The 26,505-nt window shown below is 38.6% G+C and overlaps 1 protein-coding gene across 1 annotated transcript; it reads right to left on the bottom strand.

Moving 5' to 3' along the window:
- Positions 1 to 822: 822 nt before the first annotated feature.
- On the bottom strand, positions 823 to 22,463 carry LOC149831217 (DEAD-box ATP-dependent RNA helicase 53, mitochondrial-like). The gene is made up of 8 exons (XM_090012011.1): positions 21,956 to 22,463; positions 21,266 to 21,393; positions 20,711 to 21,122; positions 14,809 to 14,907; positions 13,690 to 13,914; positions 5,976 to 6,137; positions 4,871 to 5,359; positions 823 to 1,176 (listed from the first exon to the last, which is right to left on the bottom strand). Exons 1-7 carry the CDS (start codon positions 22,439 to 22,441, stop codon positions 4,883 to 4,885), a joined length of 1,989 nt encoding a protein of 662 aa, XP_089868137.1. The 5' UTR covers positions 22,442 to 22,463; the 3' UTR covers positions 823 to 1,176; positions 4,871 to 4,882.
- Between the last annotated feature and the right edge of the window lie 4,042 nt (positions 22,464 to 26,505).

Below are 26,505 nucleotides of genomic sequence, written 5' to 3'. Positions count from 1 at the left end.
ATGAATATCAGCAACTCATTTTAGTTAAAATTCTCAATAAAAATAGGTATGAAAGTTATGGAGGATAATGGACCTAATCTGAGTCGTGACAACCTAATAGAGCAAGGCACCTGGACACATTAGGGCGGGTCATATATCTCACCCTCTGCAAGGACGGGCTGATTTCTGGTAGCTATTAAAGCTGCTATAAAAGAATAAAAATACCATTAAAACAAATCGGATCAGAATCTTCCCTTATTTTTTCTTTTGAAAGAAAAAAACGATTCTGAATTCAACAAGTCTTTTCATCTAATCCCAAATTGGATTAGGCCATATCTACCCGTTAGTAATGCATGCATCTAAACTGTTTGCGCTTGATATCAACGACCTTCGTCGTTAGTAAGCAGGAGGTTGATGGTGGCCTGTGACAGAATGTTGCACATGTGAATGAAAATGACGAAGATGATTTGAGAATGTCCACAAATCAGGGTAATTATGCTGATATGTGAAGATGGTGCTGAGATCATATAAATGAATGGGTGCAGAGCGATCATACTGGCACATAACCATAATGGCATAAACATAAGTAAAGGGAGTGCTTAAAATGGGCAACAACCATTTCATGATTAAACAGAGTATGATAAATGGGGGGGTAACACGTGATAACATGTGAATAATCGATGATTATATCATATGAAGATGGTAGCCCCCAGCATGTACAAAAGTACTAGCAATCCATAAACAAGAAAAGCTAAGGGGCAGGTAAGTAAGGGATATAATTGCATAACACAATACTACCTTGAAAATGATATCTAACAAAAAATAATCACTGAACACTTCAGAGATCCAAAGGTTACGATGGTGGACAATCTTATAATTATCAATCAGCATTCTACAAATTTGTTAAATTCATATACTGACATTGTATAAAATAAAATATTCGGAGAAGCTTCTCTAAAATTCTTCACCGTTAAAACAGATATATCAGAAATGGCTTTTAGATTGAGAACTTAACCCAAGGAAGCAAAGGCCACCAGAGAATTGATAGATCGCCAATTATTACAATAACAAAAGCATTAAAACAAACTGCTCGGTTCCTTTGAATGAAAATGAACTTCAGCACTCATTTTGATGAATGTACAGCCGACTGCATGTATCCTATTTCATCTTGCTCTGCAACATAACTAAGAAAACCACCTGTTCAAGATGCCATATTTAAGCCACCCCACCATTTTCACAATTCATTTCATCCACAGAGGGTATTCCAATAGAGAAAGTATGTTGTGAAAAAATGTTAATTCACCATCAGTATGTTGTTATAGTGTTATCTACAATGATCAACAAGAAAGCAGCTTTACTCTAAAACTGGAAACAAAATAAATAAAAGCACCAAAAAAAGAGAGGGAAGAGAGAGAGAGAGAGAGAGTTGATTTGATTAATAACCCAGTAGGCAATGACTTACAAAACATCCTAAGAAGATTAGAATGAGAGAATGGGGTTTGCGTGTGATCTACACCTACATATACACTACCAGAGGACAATTTGTTGAAGAAAGAAATGGAATAAATAATCTTTTCAGCAACCCATCTAGTGTTATGTAGTCACAAAACAGACTGATCATTTCATCAAAGAGGAGAGCGCACACACTCACACATGCACATGCACCCACACGTGTGAGGATGATAAAACTAAAAGATCTATGAGATTGCGTTCAGCAAATTGAACCACCATTGTCCTCGCTGATTATGTTCTGAGTGAAGAAAAAAAAATTATGACGGAAATTTGTGAGAGGAAGTCTCCAACAATGAAGATAGACAACACATTGACTGAATCAACAATAGTATAACCATGTCAATGTGTGAAGACTTCATAAGAGGTGCAACAAGCCAAGCTGGTTGTCTAAGGCCAGCTTGATAACTACCTGAACTCAGCTTGAGCATGGTTTTTTAAGCTCAGCTGAGCCCAAGTCTTGGACTCTGTCAAGCTTAGCACAACCAAGGTAACCACCCTAGAACGATACACATACCACCACAATAAATACAACTTTCTTTACCAAAACATTAAGGGAGCATTTGCATCCAAAAAACAGGCCACCTCAATGCCCCGCCATCTGGGATGCAAAAGTTGGACCTCCCCCCATCCTACTTCTGCATTCCCAGTTTTTGGGACAAACAGTATGGGTGGGATGCATTCTGTTCCCACCCCACACTTCTTGCAAGCACTGGATGCCCGCTAAAGTGGGACACACTCATCCAGCGGACGAGTGCGTCACACATTCAAAGAGGCCCTAACAGCTCGTTTGTGTGCCACGATAACCATGGGCATGAGGCCTCAGGCATTTCTGAAGGCCCCTCAGCTGACCCCTGCCACACCCTTTTTCTACAGTAAAATTTCATGTACGGTGGTGGTTCTGATTTTATCTCTGCAGACGAAGGCTCTGTGGCATGTGTTGCCATGGAGCCTTCACCGGCGACACAGGAACATATCCTAAAAGGAAACTACTTACATGGCATTTTAACTACTTAATGAGCTACGATGCATATTAATAATTCTATCAAATATTGCCATAACCCCTATGTCACAAAAAATATGGGTATGACCCAAAAGGCGACATGATTTCAAAAAACAAGACATAAAACATGGATTTTTAACTTTAATCAATAAAAAATTATTTTGTGTTGTTTTAATATATAAAATACATTATTATTGAAAGTTTAAAAATAATATCCACATGTATCCGTGTCCATCTTAGTGTGCCCAATCCTGTCATCAATGACATGGGTACAAAATGGTGTGTCCGGGTAACATAACATAACCCAGATATCATGAATATATTTATTAATAATATTATAAGTATATTCAAACTTTAATAAGCTATTAACAAGCTTACTGAGCATTTCATTTGAGGCTTAAGCTTAGTTCACTTATTTAACAAGCAAGCTTGACCCCAGCAACAGCTTCTTGATAGAAACTTCTGCTATTTCCCATCCCTACCCTTTTCTTTGAAAATGAAAAAAAATGAAATACTAGAACCTAATAAGAATAGATGTTGCACCTGATGCAGTCATATTCCAAAAAAAACACAGAATTTAACACATTTCATGTGACCACCAAATAAATTCTAAAATATCTGAAATTTCCAGAGCAAAGTCTTCAGTTTCTCCAAACAGAGATCCAAGATATTATGATGTGTTCGCAAAGATACAAACTTGGGAAGCTACGATCATTTTCTTGTTTCATTGTTAAATATTTCAGACTAAAACAGTAATGGATCACGATCTAACAAGTTAAGCTCATCAGCAATAAGTAGGGCAGAAAAAATTAGAGGCCATGCTATGTAAGGAGATGCTCAACCAAGGACAGAAGCACCACTGGATCCTAACAGGTTTTGACATATGGAAGAGTAGAATGATCTACAGAACTGTGTGAAATATATGAATACAATGAAACATTTAGTCTCCTTGTTAAGTGGGCAACGGCTGTATCCGTAGCTTTAAGAGGTGCGCCACGTAAGGCAGGGTAGTCGTGGGGTCCCAACCGGGGTTTTCCCTCGCTTCGGCAAGGGTTCCTCGTCATAAAAAAAAAGATGCATTATGGCACACACAATAGCAGTTATGGGCTCTTTGTTGAATGGATTATGGATGAGAATGCATTTCTAGAAGTACATAAACTCAAGAAGATCCTAGTTGTTCAAGGCCATCTTCAGAAATCAACAGTCTGATTTTGAAAAGTCCATCAAATTTATATATGCAAAAGAGATATTTCCTCTTGTATATGTGCTCGCAACAACCTAAATTGCTGCGACTCCTTCCAAGATTAGACTTCAATAAGATGATGCAGAACACTTTCTCCAAAATATGGAATATGCCAGGGAACAGGACTGACAGGAGACCTGCAACTTGATCATAAACCCATCCTATACCCTGAGTATGTAATACCTTAAGTTCAATAAATGCTATATAAAAACCCCAGAAGAGCATTGAGACTTCTTATTAAGCACCAAAAACTGTCGGATTGCTTGGTATTATCAGCAAGCTGCTGACTTAACATGTATAACTCACATGCTTCAACGAAGATGATAAGTGACCATGTGATAGGCATACCAGTTCTAAGCTGAGAGTGGAAGGTCCTCAAGGTTGCAGATCTCAACCAAACTACTTTAATTGTACCTTCCATGTCAACTCTGTAATGAATGTCATGGTACCCATGTGAACAACGCACAAATACCACCTCAGGGGATTCAATATCTTTTGAGGAAAAGCATTGACTGATGTTCCTATTCACATAAGTATCATACTTTTTTACTTAACATCATTTTTTTACAGATTTTGTGTATAATAGGATACTAAGAACACCTTTAATAATTTCTAGTATGCTATATCCTCTCAGCTAATTTAAATCGCAGCAAAAAAAAAAAGCAAGCAAATAAACAATTTATTCATTATTTTTATCCAAAAGAAAAACAAAAACAAAGCTTAAAAAAACCACTGTATTTATACAAGGAAAATGATAAACATATTAAAAAAAACAAAATATAACCATATTAATCAGATTGCAGTTTATGTTTCTAACCAGAAAATAAAACAAATCAGGACAAGTTAACATAAACAAGGTGGATAACGGACAGCTTGGACAATTGAAAACTCCAGAATCAATCTGCCAATTGACATAGAAGTTGTGGATAAGTCCAACTTCACAACAAACAACTTAAGACAGTTGAATTACTGGAATTAAAAATACAAAAACAAACAAAATCCATAACTTTTGTACAAGTTCAAAGGTTGCCAAGGACTTTCTTGTCGTGTCAAAAGGACAGAAAAGAGAAAAGGATTTACAATTTTTTTTTGTCTTTGTATGAATTATAGGCTGAAAACATCATGGCATACATTACCTTAAGAGGATTTCAAAATGAATCACTTCCAGAGTTGCGACCACGATGGCTACCGAAGCCACCAAAACTGCCAAAACGACTAGACCCAGACTCACCAAAACGTTTTGAGCCAGATTCACTCGAGCCACCAGAGCGGCCAGAACTAGAACTCCCAAAACCACCACCAAACCTGCTTGAACCAGAGTCACCTGACCTGCTCGAGTTTGAATTACCAAATCCTCCATATCGACCTGAATTAGATCCACCAAAGGAACCAGAACGGCCTGAGCCAGAATCACCATATCCACCAGAACGACCAGATGAAGAACCACCAAATCCACCAGAACGGCCAAACCCAGAACCACCATAGTTCCCCGAACTGCCAGAACGACCGAAACCTGAACCACCTAGACGACCACCTCCTGAGCCTCCAAAGGATGATCCGTAGCGGCTGCCACCAAAATCACCCAACATATCTTTACTCCCACTCTCCACAGAAACTCTAGGAAGCTGAACCAAAGGAGAAAGAATCTATCAGTAAATCAAATGTCTGTTTCTCCTACATTATCCATCATCATAAACCCAACAACAAACAGCTACTAGGTGCAGCAAAAAAATAGGTCAACCATGTTCACAAATTGCATCGGAGTGCAAGAAACAGTAAGAGACAAACAATGGGCAATTTCAAAAATCACGCAGCATTGCCAATGCTTCTGAACAGAAAATGGGAGCACGAACCAAACACATCCAAGAAGACATTCGTTTCTTGCAAAGAAACAAATTTGTTTCTTGCCAATGCCTCTAAACAGAAAATGGGTGCACGAATCATACACAATTATCCCAGCAAACGCTTGTTTCTTGCTCCACTTCTCCTATATGGTCAGTCATCATAAACCCAACAATGAACAGCTACTAAGTGCAGAAAAAAATAACATCCATGTCATAAAAATGCATCAAAGTGCATGAAACAGTAAAGGATAAACAATCAGAATTTAAAAAATCATGCCAATGCTTCTGAACAGAAAATGGGAGCACAGACAAACACAAATACCCCAGAAGACACTTGTTTCACCAGACCTTGCAAAGAACACAAATATGACACAAAGATAGCAAATACAGTGCATACCTCCTTAAATTTGCATCCTACATCTTGCTCAATAACCCGAACAGCTCTAGTTTGCTGTTCTGTATACATTAGAATGGCACTTCCCTTCTTACCTGCACGCCCTGTACGGCCTGATCTATGAACAAATATTTCAGAAGTGCTTGGTAGTTCGTAATGTATCACCTGGCAAACAATAGTTCCAAATTACAATAAATCACAATAAAGGCTTCACATGAGTAGCATTTCATGAACTTGAGAGGACCCTCTGAGCAAATACAAGATAAAATATCATTACGCAAAAGCACATATAGGCAGAGCAGATGGCTCCGAACAAAAGATCAATGATTTAGGCCATTTACATGACAAAATATTATATGTACAAAAGCAAACACATGCAGAGTAGCGATTGATGACTACATAAAGATGAGAACAAAAAGATGCATACATGCATCCTAATGTGTGTGTGTGTGTGTGTGTTTTCTAGCATACATACACCAGAATAAGGTGAGGTCGACTTTCTTTCCAGCAGCCATAAGGTTCGACCAAGAGCAGAGACTTATCTATGTAATTACATTGTTGGCCATCCGGTCAAGCAACTACGATGTATTTAAGGGAGAGGACAACCCCTGTTTCTGGTTTAAGAAGCTGTGATGGTGGTTGTTCAATCGGTTTCATTTGGATTAGTCAAGTCGTGCCTATCGTATAAAAAGTAGTTGATCATGGTGAAAGGTCACGAAGAGGATAGATACATCCTTTGATCACTACATTCTGGCTAAGTAGCATGCCCCGCATACACTGTAACTCAGCCATTCTCCACTGGAAAAAGGTCATAGTGGCAGTCGCCTACCTACATGGAAGTAGCAGATTCTTATCTAATTCTGACCATAATCCACATTGATGCAATCAAAGCAAAGGACCCACCACGATGACGGAACAACCCGAATAATCGACCTGTTTACCAAGTAAAGTCTCGCAAAATCTTCCCCCTTTGCCTTCAATTACATCTGAAAACAACCTATAAACACTATAAGTGTGACTATCCTTCCTTATCAGAGAGGGGCCCCACAGCGCAGCAGGGCTTCACAGCCATATCTCCCGTAGAAGGGAAGGAGGTCCTCATACGGAGTCACACACTTGAGTTGCGTAGGAGACAAGAAGGGGGTCGTTCATCTTTTTTGTTCTAAAGGTTTTCAGTGTAGCTTTGTGAGTGTTTTAGGATTTTCTCATTGGAAGCGTCAGGCTTTGCGCTATTGAAATGCATTTTTTTGCATCAAAGTAGTGATAAGCCGAGCAGTCTCAATTTCACTATAGGGGTCTTGATTGAGGAAAAGGCCGCTTTTGATAGACATGGCCACCATCTCAAGGGAGTTTAACCTGCACCTGAAGCTGAAAAGATGATTGAAGCTTCTGTGAGTGGTTATGCCATATTTCATACACTCGTGTTAGAAAGTGAGTTGGAATACATTGGGTTCAATAATGAACCCATACTTATGCACGTGAAGTGCAAATATACCCATTAAAGGGAAACAACACAAGCACATAATGTGCTAACCCATAAAACCCATAAAAGGGGAAAAATATGACATAAAGTCATAAGTTGCATAACATTGAAGAAACAATGGACAAGGGGTAAAAACCCCATTACAATGGAGCATAAGCTCCCTCAAGAATTAAGAAAATACAAAGGGGAGAGCCCCTATTTATAAGCAAGAAAAGGAGCCACAAAGGGGGCTCCCAAGAGAGTCGTTGGGAGCCCCCAACGGTCACATATGTGACCGTTGGAGGCTCCCCAACGACTCTTTGGGGAGCCTCCCTATGTGGCACAAAAGCCGAAAATGAAAAGGGAAAAGGAAGAAAAATAAAAAAATAAAAAAGGAAAATTACAAGCAATATTCCAAAGTGGAATATGCGCAAAACAGGAATTTACAGAAATACCCTTTTGGGTGAATAAAGAATATATATTTATATTCATATATATATATAGATATACATATACATATATATATATATATGTATATGTATCTATATATATATGAATATAAATATATACGAGATTACAAATGACGATAATACACATATTTTAACAACTCGTTCGTTCTTTCATTTCGAGATGTGGGCCTTCCCCTTTCAGACTGGACAGTATCATTGTGATGAAGTGCAAAAAGTTGTTCTTTCATGGTCGCATACCAATGAGGACTATGGAAAGCAGAATGCGTCTGAAACAAAGAATGCTTTGATTCAAGCTTTGTTTGACCCCTCTCTGTCTCTCCCCCGCAAGCAAGGGATTTCATAGCTTTCTAAGCTAGGCCACCTGCCTCGTCATCTTTCTTTTCTTTGAATCAATGGACAAGGTACTTGTCAGATTGCCTTTATTGAGACCTAATTCGACCATACCACAAGGAGACAACAGTAATATCAAGAGGACATAGAACTCCAAAACTAGAGTCAATGATTGTGCCATAACAGAGTATAGAGGACCAGAGAGATATTGATTAATGAAATTCATAGTGATTGGAATGGGCCGGGTCTATGGAAAATGGCACATATGGCCGGCCCTTTGGGTGTCTCGATGATACAAACAAAGAAATGACGAATTCCAATAGCATCACCAAACAACCTGCTACAAAGGAATAGCTTTCTAAGCTAGGCCACCTGCCTCGTCATATTTCTTTTCTTTGAATCAATGGACAAGGTATTTGTCAGATTGACTTTATTGAGACCTAATTCGACCATACCACAAGGAGACAACAGTAATATCAAGAGGACATAGAACTCCAAAACTAGAGTCAATGATTGTGCCATAACAAAGTATAGAGGACCAGAGAGATATTGATTAATGAAATTCATAGTGATTGGAATGGGCCGGGTCTATGGAAAATGGCACATATGGCCGGCCCTTTGGGTGTCTCGATGATACAAACAAAGAAATGGCGAATTCCAATAGCATCACCAAACAACCTGCTACAAAGGAATAGAATCAAATAATCTACCTTCCCCCCTGCAATCAAGTTGCACTTCCTTCTAACTAGTGTTATTAAAAACATGCCTCAAGGCGCAAAAAGCGCGTCTCGCCTCAAGGCGAGGGCCTTTGTGCCTTGAGGCGCAGCATAAAAGCGCAAATGCCCTGAGGCGTATGCCTCATATGCTTTGAGGTGTACACCTCGAGGCGAAGCGTGCCTCAAGGTGAGGCGTATACGCCTCAAATTTTTAGTCAAATGGGGGTCAAAACCCCCATTTGACAAAAAATTATGGTTAAATATTAGGGCCCCCCGACCCTAATTAGGATCGGGGGCCTTAATTCTGTCAGCCTCGTCTCTCACTCACTCTCTCCCACCTCTCGCTCGTCTTGGTCTCTCACTCACTATCTCCAACTTCTCGCTCATCTCCCACATCTCTACTTATCTCTCACTCACTCAGTTGCTCGTCTCTCACTTAGTCGCTCGCCTCTCACTCACTCGCTCGTCTAGGTCTCTCCCACCTCTCGCCTCTGTCAGCCTAAAAAAAAGAAAGGTAAATTTTTTACTCGGCTTGGTTTGGCTTGTCATGAGTTATGTAATATGGCTACTTCATGAAAATGTCGACCTGTGTCAACTCAGGTATACCTGGTACTGTTACGAAAACCGCGAGCAAGAAACAACCAAAGGAAACAAAACACAGCAAGAACACACAGATTTACGTGAAAAAACCTCCCCTCAAATCCGAGAGGGAGTAAAAAAACTCGACCGCCCAGAGGAAAAACTTTATTGCTCTTTCTTGATAGATACAAGAGAGAAAGAAAAGAAAGAATATATACAAGGCAAGGGTGACAGCCCTAAACCTAAACAAATCGGGTCTGATCAATAAGAAATCGGGTCTCAAACATAAGCCCAAGAAAAAAAAATTCTTCTGGAGGACGCTGCCTCCCAGAGACCCCCGCCAGGGGCGGCCCCCCTTGGACCCCCGCCCGTTGAACGCGCAGCGAGACCCGCGTCGGGGGGAGCCTCGGACCCCCCCTTACTGCAAGGGCAAAAACTCTGAATCAGGCTCCACAACTCATCAGGTACTGGTACTTCAATGGGCATGGGTCAGACCAGTTTTGGATTTGACCAATCAAACCCAATCCATTACCTATTTTGATCCATTTTAAGGTGCATAAAGGGTTGTTTTTATTCATTATTGCATGGTGAATACACACAAATACACATGCATGTATACCTATTTTTTCTCAAACAAAAAAAATACACACATGCGCACATACACACACATAGTTGTGTCGTACCCCTATACCCCATACTTTTGTAAATTCTGATGTTGTACCCTATGTGCCCACACCTGCATCCATACCCATAGTTGTACCTATGTGACAGTTTATAGATTCAACAAGATTTCATTAGAAAAAAGTGAACAAGAAGCTCTTTGCAGCTTGAATCAACCTTTATCTATTATTTCATATTAATAGATGAATTTTGACCCATATGTTGACAAGCTACTTTTAGTGAATGCTAGTGGCAAAAAGTTAACACACTACATTTGAATAATAAAGTTACTCAATTTTTTAATTGTTTGATATTAAGTTTGTTTATTGAATATTCTTATATGTTAGCGTATATCTGTGGTTTACTCTCATTTTGAAGAGTTTTGGACAAATATATTAATGTTTGGTTGTTAATGCTAACATGCATTTTCTAATTATGACATGATGTTAATGCTAATATGCATTTCGTTGTTAATTTTTTATTGAATGAATGCTCATATTTTATTTCTTAGATACTTACATAGATCAACTTGTTGCATTAATGTTACTTTTATATGTTAATCTCATATTCTGTCAATATTTATTTGAGATTTTTTATTTCTTGTTGGTTGTTGCTTCATCAATAAAGCATTATTTATTTATAAATTTAGATATTTTTTATAGTTTTTTTAAAGTTTTCAAAAAAAAAATTGAGGCTTAAGCTTTACGCCTCGCCTCAGATTTTGGTGGAGCGCCTCGCTACGCCTCAACGCTTTTCACAACACTGCTTCTAACTAATAGTCAGGATGTATGTGCTCACAGCAGAACGAACTCATTATGTTCGAAAGAGCTCCCCAAAGATGCCTGCAGGTCAGGGAGACCGAATCCATTGAATGATAGTGGTGAATATTTAAATAAGATCGCGGAGAGTGAAGGGGGAGTGTGAATTCTGCCACGACCTGGAGCTAGCTCAACACAAGAAGGCTTAGTCATAGAGCTTAGGCCCTCCAATACCAGCATCAAGGAGAAATGGATGGCTCTCCTTATTTGCCAAAGGCGAGGAAGCTAGAGGAGTTGCTAGGGATGCCTCTGAAGGGACAATGGAAGTTGTTTAACCAGGGTTACCGGAAGCGCCTAGCTAAAAGGGGAAGCGCGCTTCCCCGAAGCGCGCTTCGGAAGCGCGAAACGGCGCACTTCCGAAGCGTGGGGGGAAGCGTCCCCCTTTTTTGGGAAGCGTGCTTCCCTTTAATGGGGGACGCGCTTCCCTTTAATGGGAAGCACGCTTCCCCCTCGCTTCCCCTGTTTTTTTTCCAATTTTTTGTATTTTTTAATTATTTTTTTTTCGCTTCCCCCTCGCTTCCGAGACGTTTCCTAGGTCGCTTCCGAGACACTTCCCGAATCGGTCCTAAGTGGTCCCACGCTTCCCCTCTTCCTAAAATTTTGAAAGTGCCTCGCTTCCCGTATCGCTTCCCGCTCTCGCTTCCTCAACTGGCAACCATGTGTTTTACACACCCTTTCCTTCATACTGACCAGAGAAAGTTGTGAAGATAAGTCATCGATACGTTTTCTTTTACCAAGAGGAAGAAACGGAAAGATTTTTTATGTCAACTCCCTTCCTTCTTCAAGAACTAACATTCTATCGTTTCTCAAGGCCAAAGACGAACTCTTGTCTTTTGGGCATCAAGGAGCTTGACTAGATTGATAAGCATTAGGAGTCAAGGTAGATGTCCAAGGTGTATTTGTTAGGAAGCTCGAAAAAGCAACATGGCATGGTGAATCAATCAGCTAAAGAAGATGAAAGAATCATTTGCCTTTTAGGATGCTTATGACCTATTTGACGAATGAATTTTCTCCCAAGAATCTTATAGATCTCCAGGAATCCCACCAAGCGGCAGGCAGGAGCAGCAGGTGCTTGGTATGCCAACAACCTAGTGAGCTATGTCATAGGGATTCGGCTAGCAGGGTGCCGCACCCGCGTCGACGCGACTCGACGCGGGTGCGGGTGCAGCACCGGGTGCGGTCAACCCGATCCTGGGTGCGTTGACCGCACCCAGGATCATTTAGGTCCATTTTTTTTTGGATTTTTTAAAAAAAAAAATTTTGCGGGCTGCGGAATTTTTTTAAAAACAAAATTCTGCTGACAGTTGCTGCTGCTCTCAATCCAGATCCTTCTTTTTCGTAAAGGATTTTCTCTCTCCATAATAAATGATAATGATGGTGGTAGCCTTGATGATCCTTCTTTTTCGTAAAGGATTTTCTCTCTCCATAATAAATGATAATGATGGTGGTAGCTTTGCTGATCCTTCTTTTTCGTAAAGGATTTTTTCTCTCCATAATAAATGATAATGATGGTGGTAGCCTTGCTGGCTATTAGTATTCACTGTTCTCCTGACGATGTTCTCCTGACGAGATGGGTGCTCTAGTTGTAGCCTTGTGTAGACCTCTCTTTTCCACATGTCCAATCCAATAAATTTCTTTTAGCTGTCGTGCAGCTGTATATAAAATGAAATTTGAAGAATCCTATGGACCAGCAAAAAAATTGGACCCCCAACCCGCGTCGGGGGAACCCCCGGACCCCCTTATATATATATATATATATATATATATATATATATATATATATATATATATATATATATATATATATATATATATATATATATATATATATATATATATATATATATTTACATTTTTGCCCCTGCCGCACCCCCGCACCCGGGTTTTTTGGATGTGTCGAATCCCGCCCGCACCCATGTGACATAGCTAGCGAGTGAACTGGGCGGAACACTCAACGAAAGGGGGCACACAACGCAAGTATGAGAAATTGGCCATGTGGAGTCAAGAAGGCGTAACTTTACAGCTTTCTGAAGAAAAAAAATGAAAGGAGGTTTATAAAAATTCAAGATCTAATGAACCAAATAATTCAAACGAAATTCCAAATTAACCAATCTTTGGTTCCTGAATGCCCAATTGAAGTAGGAGAGCGAGTTAGAGAAGACGCAATGGCCAATAGATAGGAGAGCGTATATAATAAGATAGAGTGAAAGGGTCCACCCCACTACAAAGGAACAAAAAAACGAAACCAAGGGGGTACTAACTAACGAGTCCTTTCTGAACCGTAAGAGATAGTTGCCCATCATACAACTCACCAATTTCACTTGCCTACTTACTACCAGAAGAAAAAAGGAACCAATAGTGCATTCCTTGCTTCACTTTACTAGTAAAGTTGAAATGAAAGTCTCTATTTCATTTCAGAATAACAATAAATGCAGACAAAGACCACCCTATCAAGCACAAGTTGCAAGAACAACAACCAGTGATAGAACACAAACGAATATCCTTAGTGAAATGATGTAGAAGACTATTTCCATTATCTAGGACATCTGGAGGAACAAAATTGATAAAGACATTAAAGGGGAAACAAAAAGATGTAAGCCTGCATCTCCTGTGCAAACCATATTATGTAACTAAACAAATATCATGAGAGCAATGACAATGAGCAGAGGAAAAGGTTGTTACCAGATCAACATTTGGTATATCCAGTCCACGAGCAGCAACATCAGTAGCAACTAATATACTAAATTGACCATCTCGAAATCCTGAAAGTGTCCTTTCCCTCTGATTTTGTGAGATGTCACCATGTAAAGCTTCACATTTAAAACTGCGTGACATAGAATATGCCAGTCGGTCTGCATCACGTTTCGTTTGGGTAAAGACAATGCACTTCCCACCCTTGGCATGCTCCTGACAGATAAGAAGTATAAGCAAGTGCTATTATGTTTCAAGACAAGGGAACAAAAAGTCGAATTCATTAATTGTTTTAAGCAGTTTATTCCGATAGAAACAAAAAAAAGGTTTCAACATGGAATTTGCAACTTTGGTCACATGACGGTTGCTTCATTCCTTTACAACCAATGGACTTAGCTCAAACTTTTCAAGTTAAATAGATTAAGTTACAGAGCAACAATAAACTAAAGAAGTTACTTGAGCAAAACAACATGTCAGAAGAAAATCAATGTCGCACATTAGGAAAAAATTCAATTACTTGTGCAGAAACATGAGTATCTTGGCATTATTTGCCATGTACACTAAAGTGTCTCAATAGAGTGGCTCCTTAATCAAAGGAAAGTTCTGTATTAATTACCAGGCAAATGGGAAATCATGTTGAAGGCGGCAGTCACAATTAATGGACATCAGCAAGGTATAACTTCCAAAGATTGACAATAAAAACATAATAATAGCATGATGAACAACATGTCTCACCAATGTTATAGTTCTAGATAATGTCAAAACATCAGTGACAAGTCCTACTGCTTTAAATGATAAAAATTATCAACAGTGCCAATCAAATAATCTCTTTTGAGACACACAGATAATTTCCATGTTGGTTAAGAGTAGTCACTCCAAATACAGAAAACACTTATAAGAGCTAGATCTTTAAAAAACTGAAGAAATGTTTCTTACGGTAAAAATAAAAAATGAAAAATAAGTGTTCTGTCACCAGAAAGGTGGCAAAAGCAAATGAAATTCAGAAAGTACTTTAAACAGCAACCTAATAAGCAACAAAGTGACTGAAATACACTTTCCTGATACAAATCACTTAAGGTAAAGAAAAACCAAAAACATTAAAATACATACCGTAACCAAATGTCCAAGAACTGACGGCTTGGAATACATATCTGATGCGATGGAAAAGAGACTTATTCCATCAGCCAACTTTTGATCAGAATCACCAACCTGCAAGGAAAATTGACATCTTGTTAGTCCACCTAGGCCTCACTATACAGCTTCCAATACAAATATGAGATAGCCAGCAGTCAAGAAGAATCCTACTTTCTGAATTATAAATATTAAGTCTTGAACCAAATTGTTTATTTACAAAGAAAGAACATATTATACTCTATATCAAGGCATATGTCAGAAAATAGTGTTAAATTGTAATCCATAATTGTATTATCTCATATATATTTTATATATATAAAGAGAGATACATATACATATGTACATGTATCTATCTATCTATCTATATATATATAATATATCTTAGCCATAAGGGCATTTTAGTCATTTCCCTCTTTTGCACATATTCATATTTTTTAATATGTTTGTAATTTTCCTTTTAGTTTTCTTTTATTTTCTTTTTGTATTTTCTTTCTTTTGTACTTAGTGTACCTTGGGGGGCCCACACAATAGACGTTGAGCCCCTCCAACGGTCACATTTGTGATCGTTGGAGGGGCTCCAACGTCTATGTGTAGAGCCCCTCCAAGGCCCACTCTAAGCATTATAAATAGGGGCTCCACTCTGACTTTGGGTCAAAGCCCAAGTATTCAATAAAGCTTTTATTCATTTTTCTTAGTGCATTTGTGAGATTGATTGGTTTGTGCTTTTGTGCACAAGTGTTCTTTGTGTTCTTATCGTGCATATGTGTACTTGTCTTTCATCAAGAACATTACATGGTATTAGAGCTTGGTTTGAGGAAGAAAAGATCGTGCTTTCTCCACATTCTTGGGTGCCTCAAAAAACATGCCGTCAAGCCATTGGATATTAGAGTGGATCATTTCCTTCGGCAAATATTTTAGAAGTCTTCTTTGTCAAGAGAGACTTAAAAATCTATTCTATTTCTATCCTCTCTAATGGGCGAAAAAGACTCTCACTTCTCCCTCGAATTTAAACTCAATGATTCAAACTATCATGTTTGGGCCGGTAATATGGAAGTCCATATTAAAGGGAAGGGGCTTTAGAGGTATGTTCAAGGTTTGATACCGGAACCCGAACCAAAAAATACTATTATGAAAAAAGGAGATATAAAGATTCTTGAAGGAGAAGAAAGGCAAAGAGCTCTCGAAGATTATTCAAAGAAACATGACGAATGGGAAATGAAAAACTTCAAGATCTTATCGTGGTTTTTCTCATCCGTTGAAACTAAGATCAATGCCAACATCATCAAATTCAAGAAAGCTTGGCTATATCTTGAAAAAATATATAGATCAAGAGATTTATCGCACAAGAAATAACTTCAAAAGAGAGCATTAACCCTACAACAAAATGAGATGACTATTCGAGAATACTTTGCTGAATTGTCTTCCATTTGGGACGAGCTTGCTATGCTTGAACCCAAATGGAGTGGTGAAGCTATCGAGCTCAGACACAAGCAACTTGAGGAAGATCATTTTTTTAACTTCCTAAATGGCCTTAGACCCGAATTTAAACAAATTTGGTCCTCTCTTCTTTCTTCTTTCTTCTTTCTTCTTTCTTCTTTCTTCTTTCTTCTTTCACGTCTCCCTCCATTGAAGATGTTATCACTAAATTGAGTGGGAAAGAAACTCGTATGGGTATTAGTAAGAGCAAGCCTAGCATCCTTGCTACCTCTTCTATTCAAGAAGAAAGTGAAGCAGTGAATGTCGTTTCAAGACCGGGTAACAATGTGAGGACTTATAAACCTCATCACTTCAAGAATCAAAATCAAGGAGGAGATGGGCAAAATGAAAAAAGATACAATAGCAAACTAACTTGTCATTTTTATAAAGAATCGGAGCATATCAAACCTATTTGCCCAAAATGAAAGAAATTGCTTGCAATGGCTACCACATCTCAACCGGAAGAACGACCATCATCTTTCAATGGATCTCTCTCTTTACAACAAATTATGGAAGATCTTCAACCTCTTCTCAAGGGAGGAACTTCCAGAGCCGCTATGACAACCTCTTCACCCCCCGGTAAGATATCTTGGCTTTTAGATTCCGGTGCATCATTTCATATGACCCCAAGTGTTTGTTCTCTTTCCGAATATTCTAAAAATTATTTTTCAGGTTTTGTCTCAACGGCGGATGGAACATCTCTTGAAATTAAAGGAATAGGCAATTTCGAAAAATAAGATTTTTTTATTCCAAAAATTAGATTCATACCAAAACAAAATTTGAATTTGCTTACAGTTTCTCAATTCTCGGACCATGGTTGAGATATAAAATTCTCTTTTAATAAATGTTGGATACAGGATCGCCGATCCGGGAGGTTGATTGGGGAAGGCTCTAGGAGAGGAGATCTCTACTATGTTGACTCTCTCTATGTTCCCAAGAATCAATTTTGTAATGTCCAAAATAAGGATATTCATGTATGGCATAAGAGACTTGGGCATCCCAACATTGTTAAAATTTCATATTTACCTTTTGTTAAACACCTTTGTAAAGGAGATTCTGTATGTAATGAATGTATTCTTGAGAAAATGAAAAGTTTACCATTTTATCAAAGATCCATGTTTACAACAAAACCTTTTGAAATTGTTCATTCCGACGTATGGGGTCTGGCTCCTGTGATATCTAAAGAAAGATTCTCATATTATGTGATTTTTGTTGAAGATTACACTAGGTATTGTTGGATATATTTTCTCAAACATAAACATGAGGTTTTTTCGACTTTTAAAACTTTTCATATGATGATTTTAAATCAATTCAATGGAAACTTAAAAATTCTTAGATCCGACTCCGGAGGAGAATACCTCTCAAATGAATTCAAGAGCTATCTTGAAAGTTGTGGTATTCTCCATAAAAAATCTTGCCCAAAAACTCCTCAACAAAACGGATTAGCCCAACGAAAACATAGGCATATTATTGAAACAACTCGAACTTTGCTTATTTTACAAAACATTTCAAAAAACCTTTGGGCTCAGGCAGCCCTTACTTCGGTTTATCTCATAAATAGACTTTCATCAAAGAATTTGAACAAAATTTTCCCTTTTGAAAAATTATACGAGAAGGAACCTAACTATAGCAGGTTAAGGGTTTTTTGTTGTAAATGTTTTGTACTTACGGATAAAAATGATAAGCTTTCTCGAAAGGCCATTTCTTGTGCCTTTCTTGGTTATTCGGAAACCCAAAAGGGTTTCGGGTGTTATGATGTTAGAAATGACAAATTATATGTATCCAGAAATGTGAGTTTTTTGGAAAATCTTAGTGGTTTCGAAAGTCTTAAAACTCATAATGAGAATATGGATCATTCCTTTCTATTTGAATTGTTAGCTAAAGATGATGATACAAGTGATGATGAGTCAACTCAAAATGACTCAAGTGATAATGAAATCGAGGAAACTATCACCCCTCTGCTCTCCCCTCCGCATAAACATATCGATGAGGGAACATCTAGAGATCTCATCACCTATGTTCATAGAGATAAAAATATCTTCAAAAGTGCTCTTGAAAGATATGATGACACCAGTAGGATTGTCTCTCCAAGAGAGGAGAACCTGCGAAGAACCGAAAGACCTAAGAAAGCTCCATCTAGGTTTATCTCATATGACTCTTTTTCACCTAAATATAGGGCATGTCTTAGTGTCATTCATTTTTACGTAGAACCTAAAAATTTTGAGGAAACACGAAAATGTTTTGAATGGATAGAAGCTATAGAGAATGAACTTGGTGCTCTAAAAAGAGCCAAAACGTAGGAGTTTCAATATCTCTCTAAGGGTAAGAAAGCAATAGGATGTAGATGAGTATTTAAGGTAAAAACTAAAAGCAATGGATCCCTTGAGAGATATAAGGTTCGATTAGTAGCAAAGGGATATAGTCAAGAATATGAAATTGACTATGAAGAAACTTTTGCCCCTGTAGCCCGTATGGTCATTGTCCGATGTCTCATCACCGTTGCCTCAATCAACAAATGGAATATCTATCAAATAGATGTTGAAAATGCATTCCTAAATGGTGATCTAAATGAAAAAGTATATATGGATGCACCTGGAATGGAGACTCCCAAAGGAAAAGTACTTCGCTTTCGTAAAGCACTTTATAGTTTAAAAGAAGCCCCCAAGGGTTGGTAATGATAGGTTTAACTCCGTAATGTTAGAAAATGGTTTTTCATCCTGTTTCACTGACACTGCCTTATTTGTTAGAAAAAACAATGCAGAGATTGTCATTCTGCTTTTATATGTGGATGATATGCTTATAACTGAAACTGATTCTAAAGGGGTTAAAAGCATAAAATCAATTTTAAAGGATAAATTTGAAATGTCTGATTTAGGATTCCTAACTTATTTTTTGGGTATTAAAGTAGCATACTCTCATAGAGGGTATTTTTTATCTCAAACTAAGCTTGCCTATGAGATTATTGACAAGTCATGTATTACGGATGACAAGGTTTGTGAAACTTTTGCTATAGTGGGAGCCAAAATGAAGATTGATGATGGTATTCCTCTTTCTGATCCCACCCCCTACCGACAGCTTGTGGGATCATTGATGTATCTGAGTATTACTAGATCAGATATTTCTCATGCAGTTAATACTGCAAGTCAGTTTCAACATGCACCAACATCGATTCACATGAGTGCAATTCTGCGGGTCGTAAGATACATAAAGAGTACATTAAACAAGGGAGTATTTTGATCCTCTTCTTCTGAATTAAAATTAATTGCTTATACTGACTCTGACTGAGAAGGTGACCCAAATAACCATCACTCCACCACTGTTTTTTGCGTATTTTTAGGAGACTCGTTGATCTCATGGAGATGCAAGAAGCAGCAAAAAGTGTCTATATCCTCAACCGAAGCTGAATATCGTGTCATGGCAACTACTACCATGGAAATCGTATGGATTCATCAACTGCTAGAAGACATGGGGATCGATGTAGAAGGGCCCACCAAGCTTTGTTGTGATAACAAAAATGCAATTTACATTGCCAAAAATCACACTTTTCATGAGCGCACAAAACATATTGAGATGGACTGTCACTATGTTCGAGAAGCATACTTGAAAGGAGTCGTAGATCTTCCGTATGTAACCTCTGAATATCAGCTGGCAGATTTCTTTACCAAAGCGATGTGCTCACCTCGCTTCAACTTTATTCTGAGCAAACTTTCGATCATCATGCCCTAAGTTTGAGGGGGGTGTTAAATTGTAATTCATAATTGTATTATCTCATATATATTTTATATATATAAAGAGAGATACATATACATATATATTTCATATATATGTACATGTATCTATCTATATATATAATATCTTAGCCATAAGGGCATTTTAGTCATTTCCCTATTTTTGGGCATATTCATATTTTTTAATATGTTTGTAATTTTCCTTTTAGTTTTCTTTTATTTTCTTTTTGTATTTTCTTTCCTTTGTACTTAGTGTACCTTGAGGGGCCCACACAATAGAAGTTGGGCCCCTCCAACGGTCACATTTGTGACCGTTGGAGGGGGCTCCAACGTCTATGTGTGGAGCCCCTCCAAGGCCCACTCTAAGCATTATAAATAGGGGCTCCTCCCCTTGTATTTGTTATGGCTTTGGGTCAAAGCCCAAGTATTCAATAAAGCTTTTATTCATTTTTCTTAGTGCATTTGTGAGATTGATTGGTTTGTGCTTTTGTGCACAAGTGTTCTTCGTGTTCTTATTGTGCATATGTGCACTGGTCTTTCATCAAGAACATTGGGTCTTGATTATAGTATCTTGTTGAAGATACTTTTACAAATAGATATGGACACTAGCAAATGAATGAGATCTCCAGAGAGACCGAAAAACAAGTTAATGAGAGGCAAAAGACAATGCTTACAAGATCAATGACGACTGGATTCTTAAGATACTTCTGAGATAGCCTTCTTATCCAACTTGGCATTGTAGCAGAAAACATCATGCTTTGACGCTTCTTTGGTAATTTTTCAAGAATTACCTCCACATCTTCATCAAACCCCACAGCAAGCATCTGATCAGCCTCATCTAAGACAACAAATTGTACTTCCGACAAGTTTAATGCACCTCTCTTGAGCAGATCAATAATGCGTCCTGGGGTCCCCACAACAATATCCACACCATGATCAAGGGTATTCATCTGATGTGATATGGGAACACCTCCATAAACACAAATTGTATCCAACACAGGTGCAGACTCTCTAAATTCTTTTTCAACTTGCCGAGCAAGCTCCCTTGTCGGAGCCATAACCAGGGCCAGAGGATTTCTTCCACGCCTGCAGATTAGCAAAGAACAGGGAAAATGAAAAAAGAGCATCCCAACAGTTCATGGTAACAACAGGAACAATAATTGTTGATATCATGTAAAATCAGCGATGGAAACTATACAATCAACTGAAGATGAATGATAGGACCAAACCCATGTTTCGCATTGAATTGTATGATCTTATCCATGATTGGAATTCCAAAAGCCAAAGTCTTTCCTGTTCCAGTTCTAGCACGGCCAATCATGTCGCGCCCTTGCATTGCTGGTTCCAAAACAGCTCTCTGATTCACAAGTGGATATCAAACATCAACAGAAACACCAAGTAGACAGCTTGAAAATAACATAACTACCTCTAACAAGTAGAGAATGGAAAATATTTAAAAAGAAAAAGGATCATCAACTTGAATATCAGAATATAGCATGTGCAAAACAATGAATTTAATTCGCCTTTCTACAAAGATGAGTACACAAATGGCTAGCAAACCTACATTGAAAGTCTCAAATATCAATTGGTAAGTGATGCTACTACTATTTAACACAATTCCAAAACCAGTGGACAGAGAGGACAACATTACGTTTGTCCCTTATGCAGTTGGCAGTGATATAGCAATGCACCAGTTTTCTCAAGCATCCACTCTCCACTAATTTGGATTTTAAACAGAAATAAAACTTAGTTGTGATTGAAATGCATTGGACGCGCGAAACTCAAGAATGAATGCACGACAAACCCATTTGTCAACAATACAAGAAACAGTGATGGTGGTGGAGGTGCAGCTAGTGACTTATATAAGGAATCAAACTAGGGAGAGAGAAAGGAAAAAAAACACAGTACTTTCGACGTACCTGAATAGGGAACAGCTTTGATATCCCCTTCTTCGCCAGCGCAGAGACGATATCCTGCGAGATCCCGAGCCCCGCGATCTCGAGCCCCTCATCGCTCCTCCCTTCCGACTTCTCCTCATCCGAGAGGTCCTCAACAGCGTACTCAGCCGATGCGGGAACCGACGCCCTGAAACTCAGCACGTCCGGACACGCCCGGAACCCGCGGAACCCCAAGCCGAGGGCATCGGACGGCTTGAAACGCGAAAAACTCGGAACTCCTGCATCGAACGGCTTGAAACGAGAGAAGATCGGTACTTTCCTAGGGCTAGGAAGAGGAGCAGCAACAGGAGGGTCGGGAGATGGGGGGGAAGAAGATACAGAGGGTTCAGAGAGAGAAGTGAGGGAGGATAGGGTTTTGCTGAGGAGGAGCAATTGCGGGGAGACGCGAGAAGTTAAAGAGGAGGAAGAGGAGAGCCGGAGGGTTCTCCTGAGGAGGGAGTTGATCATCTTCTCGGCTTCCCCCCCTCGCAGCTCCTGCAAAAACCTTAAACAAGAGAGACAGAGGGAGAGAGGGAGAAGGTGTTAAACCTCTCTAAAACCCTCGCGTGGTCAGGCAAGATATTTTTGTTGACAGAAAGGGTTTCGTTTGGTGGGACCGAAGTGTAAAGGTGAAATTATGGATATGTCCTTTTCGGTTCTGGACCTGGGTTTCAGTGGATCGGGTCTATTGCATTGTGAACCCATTAGGATTTAGGCATGGGCCTTGGCCCACCTTGCTGAGCTCTCATGGAATTGCTGGTTGGTTCTGGTGGCCTTTGAGTGAGTCGGATGTGTAACTGGGGGTGTCGATGTCCAGTGTTCTTTTTCTTGATCTCGGGTCTTAATTTGATATTTGATCCAAGTTCTTCTCTATATATTGGTAGGTCCGGAAAGATGAGAGAGTTTATGTTGGTGCCATGGCCCCGTGAATGGGTCGCACGTGTAACGTGGTGTCGAGGTCTGGTGTTCTTTTACTGGATCTAGGTCTTTCTTGACACCTGATCCAAGTTCCTCTCTATTTTTTTTAGGCCTGGTTGAATTAATGTCACAAATCACATTCGTGGAAAAACATTAACAGACAAATGTCGCATTAGATTATCACCTATTTTGTTTTTTTAAGGAAAATCTCATGAGAATTAGATATCCACTAATTGCATGGAATAAGGATTTGGCATCGTATTGGATCCACTAAAAATAGGTAAAACTGATTATGACCTAGATCTGACCAAATCCGGCCATAATTTCTCCATATATGCTGAGAGATGTGGACCTATATTCTCTGGATCCAACAATATGGATCAAATCCAGTTTGGATACTAGTCAAAATTCCAATGGATTTTCTTCGATAGGGTTGGTGCTTCTATTTAGAATTTGGATTTGCCTCACTATGTGATCCAAGTTCACATCCATCTTCGATAGGTTAATTTGAATACCTTTGGTCTCAAATTGATGCAAATCCGATACCGGATTGGCTAAGAAACTACGCCACCTAAACTAAAAAAAAATATCTAGCCTTATCCTAATAACTGAAAAATAAGGAGCAATTGAAATAACCTAAAAAAAAATTAATTAGGTTTAATTTATTTCGACTCTCCCTTAACAATTTGATATCTTCTCCTTTTAAAAGAAGATTTCCCTAATCTAATCAAAACAAACTACTTTCTAAAATAATCTTTAAAAAAAAATCAAATCTATCGTAAAAATGTGGAACAAATATTGTGATTCAAGTACAAGAACCAAAATACGAAATAAAAATAAAAAATACAAACAGATCCAATTCGACCCTTATGGATTCAATTCTTTTGCTCCGCGCTCCTGCATCATTCTCCCCATGGAGAAGCTTACCTCAAGTCTAAATCTTGCTTTCTCCAAGTCTGCTCTACTATGTGAGTTATGATGGGCTCACAATATGGAACCATGCATAAGCTAAATATGACACGTAAGTTCTGCTATAAAGTGCCCATAGAAACCTAGAGTGTAGATCCTGAACCATGGAGAGTTGCGTTAATCATGGTTTGGGTTTGGTTTGGATATAGATCATTGGTTAATTGAGGAATTTGGGTTAAGTTGGGGTTTGAATAGGTAGAGTAATGGGTTTGTATTGAGTTGGGGATTGGACTAAGTTCAGCTTTTGTGCTTGGTTTTGAGTAGGACCATATTGGATTGGGTACCAAACTTGGGTAATTTGGTGTTGACTCGAATAGTTCAAATAAGGCTTTGGACTAAAGTGGGCAGATTTAGAGGATTTGGGGTCTGTCTCGAATTTAAATTGGAGTAAACATGACTAAAATCATGTTGGAGCCGGTTTTGGTTATCAAAACTGGTTTCAAAATCCATCGGTTCGGTCCATCTCATCGAGATGGCCTCCCTCTCACGTTAGGGTGGAGTGAGGTGAGGGTTTTCAGATCAGCCTTCACCCTCCCACTTAGGCATGCTGCCGGCAGTCATGGTTGTCGACCAGACCGCATGGTCGGTAGGAGTTGCTAGTGCAGATCTCCTTGTGGTGGGACATTGCAGGTTCAAAACCGAGTGGTAGGTGATGGGGTCTGCCTAATCCCAGCTTGCATTTCAAAAAAAAAAACACCTTACGATCAAAGCATGCCTACCTAGCTCATTTCGGTTGACAGTTGCACCCCACCATATATGATCAGTAATAGAAGGAAAAAAACGCCAACAGTGGCAGATGTTTCCATGGGCTTGAGTTGTTGGCGTGAGAAATCCATGGAGTAACCTTTAGTCGTGCTTCTATCTATGAGAAGATTATATTGTAGGTGTTCATAGAGACCACAACTAGAATGTAAAAGCAAAAATAGATACTGGTTGATGCTATGGATGAGACGAGCATTGGCACAGATGCACGGTGTTCTCCTTGGCCTATTGACACCCACGATGAGCTCTGAATGTCAAGTTGATTGTGAGAGTACCCTAAACCCAAACGAGAAAAGAGGACACCTTGGTTGATCTCATCAAGCAATCATGCCTCAATTTATAGTGGGAGGAGAGTGAGCTGAAGAGAACGCCATGCACCTACGCCAATGCTCATCTCATCCATGGTGTCTACTAGTATGTATTTTTGCTTTTACATTTCAGCCAACATTGGATTATAGGCTCACTAATGCCCCCCACTAAAAACCTTTCATTAGTGTTTTGTATCAAACTGGGTCACACTTAAGGTTGAATCTGATCTGAAATGTCAACTCTCAAGATTGATCGTTTCATGATTTTAATGAACATGACCGTCCTCTCAAACAAACTAACAGAGTAGATTTTGCTCTAATACCAGCTGATGCAAATTTGATACATACCGGATTCACAAAGAAGCCATGCCACCTAAACTACAAATATCTAATTTTAACTAGAAAAATGAAAAATAACTAAAAAATAAAGAGATAATTGAAATAACCGAAAAAGAAAGAAATTAATTGGGTTTAATTTATTTCAACTCTACCTTGACAATTAGATCTCTCCTCAATTTAAAGAAGAATATTTTTCCTAATTTGATCAAAACAAACCACCTGTTTAGATATTCTTTTACCTTTTGGCGCTTGCTCTTTTTACATTACTATGTAAATATTGTTGGGGATGGAAGCAGTATGGGATCTGTGTTAATTATTCATTGAGAAAAAAATTATTGGTCTGCTCCACTATGGATGCCTATTAATTTGTGGGTGTCATTTTTTTATTTCGTTTCCTGAAAAGTAGTTCCTCAAGTATATGCCATTACTGAGAGATCTTGTTTCTTAGTGTAGTTTCAGTTTATGGTATGAAGATGGGTTTAAGATATTCAAATGGAAAACTTTAAAGAACTTTATCTCAGATATGCCCAATATTGATACACTTGTTTGGCTACTGATATTGTCTGAGGGATGAATAAGACCATTGTGATCCTGAATGCAGCAAAATATGACTTACAAACCATGTTGATGGAGCCATCCTACTTTTCTTTTAAGATCATCATTGTTTTGCTTTATGTAGAGAAACATTCATGATTCAACTGATGGGAAGTGTGTCTGAGAAAGAGAGAGAGAGAGAGAACAGGGCCCAGGCAGTCCCAAGAATTTCAAAAAAGATTTATATGGGAACTAATCCACAGAACTTATGTGGACCAAGTGTCCCTTAAAAAAAATCAAATAGATTAAGAAAGTAACGGTTTTTTCTATTTTGGTTTTTAAATTTTGTTCTTTAAACAAACATATAGGGGACAAGTGAGAAATCAGGGAATTCCTCTTTGTTTCCCCAAATCAGCATTTTTTTGTGTCCCTTCTCATCCTATGTTCTCTAGTTTTCTACGTTCTAGTCATTCTCTCTCTCACACACATTGTATTATTGTTATCAACACTTAAGTAGGTATATGACATGTGCTAGTAAGGATATTTCCTTAGAGAAATTTTAAAGATTTCTACATGCATATCACCTTTATGAAAAGTTAGCAAAATTAAACACAAATTCGATTTTTTTTATTTTTTGAAAATCACTAATATGTTATTCCTTTTTATAACTAATCCAAAACACAGCCACAAAACATTGCTTGG

This window comes from Nuphar pumila, chromosome 7, assembly GCF_984573655.1.
Source record: "Nuphar pumila chromosome 7, dmNupPumi1.hap1.1, whole genome shotgun sequence".
In the NCBI taxonomy this organism is placed as follows: domain Eukaryota; kingdom Viridiplantae; phylum Streptophyta; class Magnoliopsida; order Nymphaeales; family Nymphaeaceae; genus Nuphar; species Nuphar pumila.
Note: the sequence above shows the minus strand (reverse complement) of the source record. Positions and strands in the feature narration are given on the sequence as shown.

Bases quoted from the DNA above. Each gene is read 5' to 3' on its own strand.
- LOC149831217 (XM_090012011.1), bottom strand. From the start codon at position 22,441: ATGATCAACTCCCTCCTCAGGAGAACCCTCCGGCTCTCCTCTTCCTCC. The intron at 13,915-14,808 runs GTATGTATTTTA...CTTATCTGTCAG, and splicing joins TTCTTGGACATTTGGTTACG to GAGCATGCCAAGGGTGGGAA. The intron at 6,138-13,689 runs GTAACAACCTTT...ATTGTTTGCCAG, and splicing joins ATATACCAAATGTTGATCTG to GTGATACATTACGAACTACC.